Raw genomic sequence first — 12,162 nt, forward strand, 5'->3', positions numbered from 1 at the left:
AATATAGATCTCTTCCAGTCAGTTGGCCAGGTGGTTGTTCTCCAGATTTCTTGGCACAACTTGGTGAGCACGTCCAGGGCAGCGTCTGTTAGTTGAAATATGTCAATTGGTATACCATCTATTCCTAGGGCCTTATTTTTTGCTATTTCCTTCAGAGCAGCTTGAACTTCTTCCTTCATCACCATAGGCTCTTGCTCACATGTTGTTTCATTAAATTCTTCTGTGTCTGCCAATTCTTTTCGATACATGACTCAGTATATTCTTTCCATCTTCTTTTAATACTTCTGGATCATTTAATATTCTGCCTAAAGCATCCTTGATTATAGCAACTCAAGGTTTGAATTTGTTCTTCAGTTCCTTGATCTTAAGAAGTACTGAGCGAGTTCGGCCCTTTTGATTTTCTGACTCCAACTCCTTACACATTTCATTGTAATATTTTACTTTGTCATCCTGTGCTGCCTTTTGAAATCTTCTATTCAACTCTTTAGTGTCTTGAAGTCTTCCCTCTGCTTTGGCTTCTCTACGCTGCAGTGCAATTTTCAGAGTCTCTTCTGACATCCATTTTGGTCTTCTCTTCTCTTCCTCTTCTGTCTTTGTAATGAACGTTTGCACTCTTCTTGGATGATACCCTTGATATCCTCCCACAACTCATCTGGTCTTCATTCATTAGTGTTCAAGGCCTCAAACCTGTTCCTGAGATGGTTCTGAAATTCAGGTGGGATGGATTCAAAGTCATATTTTGATGACCCGTGGACTTGGTTTAATTTTCCTCAGCTTCAGCTTGAACTTGCATATGAGTAGTTGGTGGTCTGTTCCACAATCAGCTCCTGGTCTAGTTTTCACAGCTGATATTGAGCATCTCCAGCGGTTCTTTCCACAGATGTAATCAGTCTGATTCCTATGCATACCATCAGGTGAAATCCATGTATATAACCTGTGTTTATGTGTCTTAAAAAATGTATTTGCAATAAGTCATTAATTGTGCAAAATTCAATCATCCTCTCTCCAGCTCCATTTCTGTCACTGAGTCCATGTTTTCCAACTACTGAATCTTCTTCTCTGTTCCCAACTTTTGCATTCCAGTCACCCATTATTATCAATGCATCTTGATTGCATGTTTGATGGATCTCTGACTGTAAAAGTTGGTAAAAATCTTCTATATCCTCTTCCTTGGCTCTGGTTGTTGGTGCATATATTTGAATGATAGTGTTATTCACTGGCCTTCCTTGTATGCGTATGGATATTATCCTGTCACTCACAATACTGTACTTCAAGATGGATCTAGCAATGGCTTTCTTAACTATAAAAGCAACTCCATTTTTCCTCACCTTTTCATCTCCAGAGTAATATATGATCATCTGACTCAAAATGCCCCATGCCAGTCCATCTCATCTCCCCGATGCCTAGCATGTCAATATTTATGTGTTCCATTTCTTCCTTAACAAGATCTAATTTTCCTACATTCATGGTTCTCACATTCCGTGTCCCAATCATTAGTGTCTGCTTACAACTGTCCCTCATCCTTTGTATTTCCATATCTGAAAGCTCAGCCTCAGTTGTTCTTTCTGTTATCTACATGTGTTATCTACATGTGTTCTTTAGGGTTTTCGGAGGCCTGCTATTTCAGAAGTGGATGGCCAATCTTTATTCCTAGTCTGTCTTAATCTGAATGTTTAGAGACAGACCAGCATTTTACAGAAAAGTGAAGGATGAGCAGGGAGTTCTGGTGGCCTAGTGTTAAGAAGCTGCTCTGCAGTCCTGAAGGCATGTGGTTCAAATCTACCAGCTGCTCCACGGGAGGGTAGGCAGTGTTCTCCTATGCAGTTAACTTCCTCTGAAAATCTGCCAGAAGATCAGCTATGGGTCAGTTTCAGCTCGACCCAACACAACAGCATCTTTATGAGCCTTTGGGATGGCAAGGGGGATTGGCAGTAGGCATTCTTCCCTGAAGAGTGGAAGAACTTGGAAAGAGAGCAGGAACTTACTTGTAAGTTATGGCCATTACAAGCAGGGGGTTGATGTGAAACGCTGAGAGGGAGGGGTTAACTGAAAGTGTTCGTGTTTGTCTAGTTCACTTCAGGAGGGAGCATCCATGTCCCCTTCTCCGAGCACGTTTCTGGGCAAAGGTGCGGCAGACAAGCACAGTGTGGGAGCATCCAGTTCCTTCTGACCTGATGACTAAGCAGTTTTCTGAAGTGAACTGGAGTTCCTCAGTAAAATTTCCTACTGAGAAGCATAATGACCAGCTGTCACCATTTTCAATTTCTCAACTGTCAGTACTATTCTCATTGTCATTCGGCCTTCTGATTCCTCTTCCTTCTCTAGGCAGTTCCATTAACAGGAATTATTTCCTAGACCAGCTGAAAAAAATCTAGTACCTAGTCCTGCAGAGCTCTCGACCTTAGAACTCTGTCAGGACTCTACAGTCTTGGATATTCCCCAGCTCCCCTTTCGGCAGCAAATGGCTTTGTATGAATGTGTCCAGCAATAACTTCTTGTACTTAAGTCGTTTAATTCCACGGAACGTGGGCAGCTCCTTCAGTATGGCGAGAGGGGGGATGGCTCACAGTAACCAGAGCTGCAGGAAGAACAACGAGGGAACCTCTCCCCACTTTGTGAGCAGCCCAGCTCCTCTCACCCCGGTGGCCTGATTGTGTCTTTACAACACGAGATCCTTACCTCGTCTGTTCCTGTCCACCTTCTCTCTGCCCTTATCCTTGGGGGCAGCTCGTCTGTGGTATGACTCAGCTACCTCAGGAGTCATCTTGTGGCAGCTCCTCAGCTTTATTTGAGAAAAGTAACTCTAAAACCATCAAGTGACTCCCTCAGGATCACACAGCTGGTTGGAGGTGTAGCCCAGACTAATGCTCAAGTCTTCCCTTTTTTTAACTTTTCTCATAATCTGAGTAGAAATTTACTCACTTCACCAACTGGTATTGCATTCACTGTTCATACATATTTTGTTTATAATGGCAATTACACTCTCACATATTGTAATCATCACTCCTCCCACTGTCTCTTCGTCCTCCCATCCTCTGCTTTCTGACTGACCTTTATCCCCAGACAAATGCTGCCTCATGATTGTGTTTGTTTGGTTGGTTCTTCTGGGGGCAGAGTACCCCCCCCTGGCGTTGTAGTTCTCATCTTCTGAATCTCTTGTATGGCTGAGATTTCTGCCTAAGTATTGAGTTTGGTTCCAGAATCAAAAAGCCAACACAGTGTCAGGGTTCCGCCCACCCCTTCAAACCAGTAAACCTGGCACACTTATAATATGGAGTAACAGTCTGCATTCATCTCCCACTCTGTCTAGGAGTCGGCAACAGTGGTGGGACACCATTGAGTATTTCTGATCCAAGCATCAGGGAAGTTGAGAGTCTCGAGGTCTGTTAGTGCCTTGGACTAATTGTTTTCATGCATCTTTGATTTTCTTTCTTCTTCTTTGCTTCAGACAGTGAGTAAAAGTCAAGTTTTGTGACTGAATTTTTTTGCTACACCACCTTGCCCTTTGCACTGCTCTGATATTTGACTTAGGATATCTGTGGCAAATATAGGGAAGTAACAGAGGTAAGTAAGAGATCAAGTGCAGAAAAAATTCTAAGAAAAGCAGCTAACAAATGAAGTCATGGAAATAAAAAAAAACATAGCTCATTATATAGGGGTTTTTTAAGTTTACATTACTTCTAGATAGATTTTATCTGATATTCACAAATAGTATCATTGCTGACTGATTACTAGAAACTTATCTCTGTCTTTCCACTGAGTTTTAGTATAAACAATAATTGTAATATATGGCCAACCACAGGTAGACCAAGTTTGAAAACAGATGAGAAAGGAGGCAGTGGAAATGGCCTAGTCCTTCCTGCCTTGTCTTTCATGAGAATCCAATTTTTACACAATTGCTGCTGTTTTACAGTAAATGTCAGAGAAGAAAAATGGCCTAGAGAATAGATGTTCTGTTTTGGTCCAGAGGGGAAAAGCCGCTCAATAACCCTGTGCTGTGGGGTCACTGCTTATCCCAGGGGTCACAGGCCGGAAGACAAGGTGGCTGGTGCGAAACCAGATCAGAGAAGAGGTGACACAGCACCAGGCGCCCATTTTCGTTCACCAGGAACCTGCTTCCCTTGCCTTGTTGCTGTTACGTGGAGTCAGACCTGAGGACTCATGTATAACCTGAAGGAAACATCACCAAGCCCTGCCTCACCTTCATGGTCAAGTTCATTGTTGTGGCCACCAAGTTGCATGCTTTGCAGCCTACCTTCCAGTATTGTATTGGACTATGTTCTCTTCTGATCCATAGGGTTTTCATTAACTGATTTTCAGAAGTAGCTTACCAGGCCTTTCTTCCTAGTCTGTCTTAGGAAGCTCCTGAGAAGCCTGTCAGCCAGGGACAGACCCCATATTGTTGTTGCTGTTTCACCATAGAGTCAGAACCAATCCATAGCCTACCCTCTGGCACGTTTTCAGAGGCAGTTAATCACACAGGAGGAGATTGCCCATTTTTCTCTTACAGAACACCTGATGGCCTCGAACCGTGTGCCTTTGAGATTGCAGTACAGCTTCTTGCCACTAGGCCACCAGAGTAGTAGAACTCACTGGTATTCAAAATATCAGTGCTATAACTGCTGGTATTATAGGAACACACCAAGGCTACTACAGCATGACACAGTAAACTGACAGGCAATAGTAGTCCCCTGTCTCAGAAGCTTTGAATATATGAACGTCTCTCATGACTTACCCTCCGGGCCTGCTGCCAGCCCTCTGCTGTGCACTCTGGTCCTGAGAAAGTCAGCTGGCAGAAGTGCTTAGCTATCAGTCGGTAACTGGAGGGTGAAGCCTTGGTGTACTTCCTTCACTGACAAGCCTCCTGTTCTTGCCTCCTTTTCTACTTGCTGCCTTTTTCCTTGACATTTTATTAACATGTGCTTTCCCAGACCAAACCATGCCCACCATCATCAAGTCATTCCTGTCTCATAGGGACCCTACAGGGGTGTCCAGGGCTGTAACTCTTCAAAGAAGCCACTGACACATCCTTATCCACAGAGCAGCTGTTGGAGTCAAACCATCAGCCTTTCAGTTGCTAGTCAAGCACTTTAACCACTCTACAATTAAGAATTCCATATTTTCTTTCTGATGAGAAAATTGCCAGAAAGGACTATAGTGATGGCAGACTTTTAACTCACTGTATTACTAAAGTGGATCAATAGAATGGAGCCAGAGGTGAAAAGGAGTTGTGCATAAAAATGGCATTATTGGTTTCTTAAAAGTGACTTGAGTAAAGTTGAAAACTTGAATTTAACTGAGCTATTTCCCCCCTGCTGCAGAGAAAGCAGAGTGAAAACTCCTCGGCCCTGCTAACCCAACACTGTCCTTTCTTCTTGCAGTGACCATGCAGCAAGTGGCCAGGACCGTGGCCAAGGTGGAGCTCTCGGACCACGTGTGCGATGTGGTGTTTGCTCTCTTTGACTGCGATGGTGAGTGAGGCCTCCAGGGGCAGCAGGGGCAGCGTCCTGACACGGACACACCCAAGCTGGGGTCTGGTTTGTGTCTTCTTCCAGCTTGCCTAAACTCATCTTAGTTCCTTAGGATCCTAAAAAAAATGGAAACAGAAATATTAGACTTATCTTGCTGCTATGTAGACTGGAAGGATGACACGGGACCAGGCGGTGTCTTGCTCTGTTGTATGTAGAATGGCTGGAAGTCAGAACAGACACAGCACCCAACAACAACAAAGAGAAGCTGGTACCAGCTGCCTCAGCTCCCGGAGCACGATGCGTTCCACAGAGTGCCCTTTGGTGTCTGTGGAGAGCTCATTAGTTCTTCCGGTTATGCTCTGGCATAGTTATCCCTCAGTTCTTTGTGGTTTATAAAATAACAACACTGTTAAACCATGACATGAAAGCACAATTTTCTTTTTTCTTTTTCTCTCTCTCTTTAGTGCTTACTATGAGCCAGGCACTGCTTATTTAATCATCTGATGGAGGGATTATTATTAACTGCATTTTATGGGTGTTAAAACTGAGTCTCAGAGAGGTTCCCAGGATTATCAAGGTGGTGGCCAGGATTTGAGCCAAAGCTGTGGTGCCTTCTCTGTGCTCTGTGAACACACTGCTCATCTTGCAGCCATGATTTGTTGTTCATCATCCTCTCGGAGGCTGGGCTAATAGAATTTAGGAAGTAACTCAAAAGGTTTTGTAAAATCCTTCCCTTTCAGTCTCAGCCTAATGAATCACTCTGGCCTCGTCATTCTGTAATGTGGTTCAGGTTTTTCTATGTTGATGTATATCATGCTAACTCTATGTGTATGACTTAACTTTCCTAGTACATTGTGAGCTTTTGAAGGATAGGTACAAGCATTGAACCTCCAGCACATCAATGCCTAAGTTCTATAAATCTCTGTCCTAAACCCACAACCCAAGGGCTGATACAGAGAAAGTCGGGAGCTGACCTCATCCTTAGGTAAAGTGAGTTATTCTCCAGAGCTAAGAGCAGCTGTCCAGCTGGATACCAGCAGTCACATGTGGCTGCTTCCATTCAAATTAATAAAATTTTCTAAAGTTAACAACTCATTTCTTCAGTCTCTCTAGTCATGTTTCACATGAGGCCACCAGCTATAATACTGGACAGTGGGGACACGAGTCATCACCACTGTCACAGGGAGATCTTGAGACAGCATCACTGTGGAGAACTTTCTTTTTCACTCTCTGAACTTCTAGGTAGGGAGTTCCAGTGGGCAACTCAAAGGTGAGCAGTTCAAATCCACCAGCTACTCCTTGGGAGAAAGCTGGGAAGTTTCCTACCATGTGATTTACAACCTCTGAAAACCTGCTGGAGGGTCAGCTGTGAGTCAATTCCAACAGTCTCCTTCTTAGCATTCCTCTCTCATCAGAAAGAAAACACGGAACGCTTGTGGTGCAGTAACTCAATGCAAGTTAAAGTACTTGACTGCCAACCAAAAGGTTCATGGTTTGAATCCAGCAGCTGCTCTGTGGGAGAAAGCTGTGGCAGTTTGCTTCCAATTCAAGTGGCAGTAAATTTTGAGACCTGGGTGGTTTGCATTTTTCCTCTCCCCCAAAGCAAGCCTTTATTTTTATCATTTTAAAGCTGTACCTGCATTTGAGGCCCCATCGTAGAGCTGGTCCCTGAGAGGAGACTGTGGGGCCAGAGCAGCCAGCCTCTCCTCAGAGTCCTGGGGAAAGGATGTTTGATTTTCCAGCCACTTAGAAGGAGACTCTCACGGTCCACTTGACTCACCTTAGGAAAGTCACTTACTGCCTCCAGAAGAAAAAGAAGTATATTCACTAAGAAGCCATTGTTACTCCTACAATTGCATGTTCTTAGGTCAAAATGCCAGAAAGCCAGGAATTAGAATTTCTAACCAGGCTTGTAAATCACAGAATGGTAGTGTTTTTACATTCATGGGTCACACATGCACATAAATGATGCACAGTCACATTTCTGGTTCTTTGTTAACATAATCCACAGTGGTCAGCTGTGTCTTTAAGGAAGCAAAAAGCCGATCTCATAGGAGCTGGCATAAAATGAACTCAAGTTTTTTTCCGTTTTTCAAGCTTCTTTTTATGTAAAGTCTTACAAATCTTCTTCAGACTTTTTACTGTTCCTTTAATTACATTCTTGATAATAAATTTTATTGATTATTTTTCAGCTAAGCCAGGCTAACATTTAACTTTTTATACAGAAGTGTGTTGTACATACAGATAAGTACAAATACTAGAAATGGAAAGCTTGGTGAATTTTAAAGACAGAATGTGCTTCTGACCAGTATCCTCCCATTGCCAGGACCAAGGCCCCACTACCAAGGTCACTTCCTTCCTCTGGTAGCCACTTTCTGAGCTTCTAGCTCCATCGATTAGGGAGCTGGGGTGGCCTTGTGGCAAGAAGCTGTACTTCAATCCCAAAGGCACATGGTTTGAATCCACCAGCTGCTGTGTAGGAGGATGGACAGTCTCTTCCCATACAATTTACTGCTTCTGAAAACCCGCTGGCAGAGTCACTTGTAGGTTGGTTCCTACTCAGTGGCACACAGCAGCAGCTCCAGCGATCGCCTGTTCCTGGTAGGCGTGCTTGGCTGTTTTAGAATCTTGCTGTGAGGTGTCCTACCTGGGGCTCCTCAGCCAGAGTACATGAGCTAGATTAGCTTTTCGGAAACCTGCAGAAATAAACCACCTTCCCACCCTCCTCCCCACAGACTCCTCATTAGTGAGAGTGGTTCGTAGCAGACTTTGCTTTCTCCTGAGCTCTTTCTCTTTGTCAAAGGGGACGGTTTCTCTGCTGTTCACAGCTCCCAGGCCTCTCGGGCTCCTCAGAATTCCTCGCTAACAGCTAGGATGGCAGGCCATGGGGGAGCTGAACCAGAAAGGTCAGACTTAGATCTTGATTCTACCAGGAAAACCCCTCATCATCTTTTATCTGTGTTACCAACTCACCCCTTACCCGGCTCTGCTACTCCAGTGCCAACACCCTCTGATCCATCCTCACACATGCGGCCAGAGAAATCAGCCCAAAGTGCACATCTGACCACATTGAACTCCTCTGCTGCCAGTCTTCCTGATGCTACGTTGCCAAGAATATGAACTGCAAGGCCTTTGTAAAAGTGTGGACACGTGTCTACAGGCCAGGGGGCCTGTCTCCTGCCTGCCTCTTCAGCTCGCTCACCATTTGGCCTCCATGCCTCCTGCCATAGCTGACTGCTGAGTCCCCACAGCCTCTTGCCTTCACTGTTGCTGCTGCCAGAACCTGGGGGGCCTTACCCATCTCACTCCCCTTCACACAGCCAGCCCTGCTCTCTCCCTTTGGGATTCATCCCAGAAGTGTCACCTGTGGTAGCCCTCACTGACCTGTCCAAGCACTGCCCCTCCGAGGTCAGATGTTCTCCTCTGTGCCGCATGGCATGCTCTGCTCACCTCCTGGATCACTTGCCTCTCTGTTGAGGTCATTCTTTATCTCCTCCATGACTCAGGAGTATGTCCCAGGACAAAGCCAGAGTCTTATTTATCTCTTTAATCTTAACGCCTAATGCAAGACCTGGTATATAGTGAAGGTGGTGGTGGTGAATGCCATCAAGTCAGAACCACTCATAGCTACACCTCTAGCGGGTTTTCAAAGGCTGAACATCACACGAGAGGAGATTGCTCATCTTTCTCTTGTGGAGCAAAAGGTGGATTTGAACTGAGTGCCTATGAGTTAGCAGCACAGCTCCTTACAACTGGACCATCAGAGCTCCCTCATTATTTAATGAGATACTGTGACACTCCACTGAACTGTCACTGAGTTTCCGTCAGAAAAATAAAAGGCAGAGCAGTTCCTTTTGAGCGTGGCTTACAGAAGACCCTGGGCTTTGGAAGGTGGTGTGAACAGTAGTGATTTCTTGGTGGCTTGGCTCCAAGGCCTCCACTAATCACTGCTCCTTTTGCCTCTTCCTGTAGGTAATGGTGAGCTGAGCAATAAAGAATTTGTTTCCATCATGAAGCAGCGGCTGATGAGAGGCCTGGAGAAGCCTAAAGACATGGGCTTCACCCGCCTCATGCAGGCCATGTGGAAGTGTGCGCAGGAAGCTGCCTGGGACTTCGCTTTGCCCAAGCAGTAACCCAGAACTGCAAGAGGGGCACCCCGCTACCCACGCACCCTAGACTTCCTTGAGCAGAGCCTGGGCACAGTCCTTTCTGCGACCGCTTCTGGGAGCGGTGCTTCCATCTCCCCACCCCTGGAAGAGCTGTGAGATTCCTCCAATCCTACCATCCCACCTGAACCAGTGTTCCGCATCCCACCCACCCACGCCTGGGGAAGAGCCTCGGGATTCCCCAGCTCCCAGTCCTCCATCCCATTGGGGTTCAACCCACAAGGTCTCAGAAATGGGAACCAGTGCTCCCATCCCCCCACCCCCAGAAGCGCCTCAGGATTCCCCCAGCTCCCTGCCCCCTCAGCCCCCCCCCCAGTGGTTCTCAGAAGTAGTCCGAAAGCCCGGCCCTTTGGCACCTGCCACAGCATGACCATTCAGCACCCTGAAGAGGGTGGGGGTGCCCATCACGTCTCCCCTGGAGGCAGCCAGATTACCAGTTGGTATTGCTGTAGATTTATACTAATGAGAACATTTTGGATGTTGGGGGTTTTTTTTTTCCCTCCTGCTGGTACTTTCAAGCTACAAATTTGAAAAACCTCTAGCCAGCAAAAGAAAGTCGGTGATAAATGATAATGAGGGTGACTCTGCAGCCCGAGCTGGGGGACGCCTGGGCGAGTGGAGGGATGTGCTGTCAGCCCCAGGCAGCGGCCCTGGGACCTGCTCCAGAGGTTGATGTCCACAGTGGGAATTTAGAGCCACTCTTAGCGCTCTCTCCACTCTGCTCCTGTCCCCTCAGCATCCCCACAAAGACGCCCCCACAGCTCTGAGCTTGATGAGCTGTGGTGACTGGGTCCTTGTTCCCCAAGTGCCAGCCTCTGGAAGGTGCCATGGATACTGAGGTGGGTGGAGCACTGTGCCCTCTGTCGGAGGCACTTGTAAAATATCACTTTAATTAAACCAGTTTGCAATAAACCCCCTAAAGGCGCCTGTCTCCTTTATTTCAGGACCTTCCTGTGCCCTTTTCATCCCACCTCCCACAGGGTTTAAGAGCCTGCCAGCAGTAGACCTGTTTTCTTCCCCCCAGACTGCAGTTCCCTGATGAAAGGCAGCTTTTGGTACAAACAGAAAAGGATGGCATTTGGTGCTTTGTGACAGCATGTCCCACACAGCTGGGTTAGCGTTTCTTTCTGGGACAAGCAGTCATTGGTTATTTGTGCCCCACAATGAGGAGTGTGTGAGGGCTCATCCGAGAAGGTGATTGAGTTGTGTGGATTGAGTAATGGCTCCCAAAACATGTGCTGACTGCGCTGATGTTCTGGGTGTAATGATGTCATCCGTGATGTGGTGATATCAGCAGACCTAATCAAAGGTAAAATGCAGCACCCTTAAGCCAGTCGCAGCTCTGATGTGAGGGAAATTCACCTGAAATGTGGCCTGCAACGTTGTTTATTTTACAAGAAATACAAGAAGAAAGAATCAAGCAAAGGTGGGGAGAAACTTGAGGCCACCAGGACAGAAGAGCCAGGAGTGAAGGGGCATGGCCTTTGGATCATGACTCCTTCGCTAGAAGCTTCTAGAACCAGGAAGCAGTAAACGCCTTCCCCTAGAGCCAACACCCTGAGTGTGGACTTCCAGCCTCCCACACCATGAGCAAGTAAATCTGTATGTTTGTTGAAGGTATCCACTTGAGTCTGTTACAGCAGCACTTGCTAAGACAGTGACCTGTGTTTTAAGAACCAGAGCAGTCAATGTTGTATGAAGGTCCTGGTTATGACTTAAAACCACCACTCCCTCACTGTAACTTAAGCAAGTAGTTTTCTGTTGTAAAATGGTAGGTAAGGGCTGAGCTCAGCAGGCTCTAAAGTTTCTTCTAGGTCGGGAGCTGAAGTTCCCGCTCTCCCTGGAATTCACACAGCCCCGGGCCTGCGGGTGAGTGCCCCGACATAGCAGTGTCATGAGGCTGGTGTGACAACACAACAAAAGCCCAGTGTACTTGTGAGGACTCTGGAGAGGGCTGGACTTGGGCTTGGGGCTCCACAAGGAAGGTTCCAGGCCCAGCATTTCCTTCAGGGTGAGCTGAGACCCTTGCTAAGACCTGTGCCTTCCTGGGAGAAGATTGAATTATCCAGAGGTAGCCTACCTCGTCTGCTGCATTTCTGTCACTGAGCTTGTATTTTCCAACTACTGTCCCTTATTCACTGTTTCCTACATTTGTATCCCAGTCACCAATTAATGCATCCTGATTGCATGTTCTGTCAATTTCAGACTGCAAAATTTGGTAAAAATTTTCAATTTTTTCCTCTTTGGCTCTAGATGTAGGAGCATATATTTGAATAATAGTCATATTAACAGGTCTTCCTTCTTGTGTGTATCACAACATTGTATTTCAGGATAGAACTAGAAATTGACTTTTTTTTGTGATTAGGTATTTTTTTTATTTCAGTGAACATTTACAAAGATTTTGGATTTCCATTCATTCACTGTTGTGCTTTTCTCCCCACCCACCCCACCCCCAGCCCAGTTCGCTCTGCTCTTTGAAAAGTAAAAGAAAAATGTCTTCATTGGTATATAATCCCCCCGCCCCC

The 12,162-nt window shown here is 46.0% G+C and overlaps 1 protein-coding gene across 1 annotated transcript in view; it reads left to right on the forward strand.

The window, feature by feature from the left end:
* The window catches only part of LOC102856058 (calcium uptake protein 1, mitochondrial-like), a gene marked incomplete at its 5' end in the record, with an annotated part of 76,222 nt that extends 66,526 nt beyond the window's left edge, over positions 1 to 9,696 (forward strand). Inside the window, 2 exons of the mRNA XM_006889035.1 lie at positions 5,382 to 5,471; positions 9,444 to 9,696. Of these exons, the coding sequence (XP_006889097.1) occupies positions 5,382 to 5,471; positions 9,444 to 9,604 (251 nt within the window). The remainder of the gene's footprint in view (positions 1 to 5,381; positions 5,472 to 9,443) is intronic.
* Positions 9,697 to 12,162: the final 2,466 nt, after the last annotated feature.

This window comes from Elephantulus edwardii, unplaced genomic scaffold, assembly GCF_000299155.1.
Source record: "Elephantulus edwardii isolate Elephantulus edwardi_28Jun2011 unplaced genomic scaffold, EleEdw1.0 scaffold00074, whole genome shotgun sequence".
Lineage (NCBI taxonomy): Eukaryota > Metazoa > Chordata > Mammalia > Macroscelidea > Macroscelididae > Elephantulus > Elephantulus edwardii.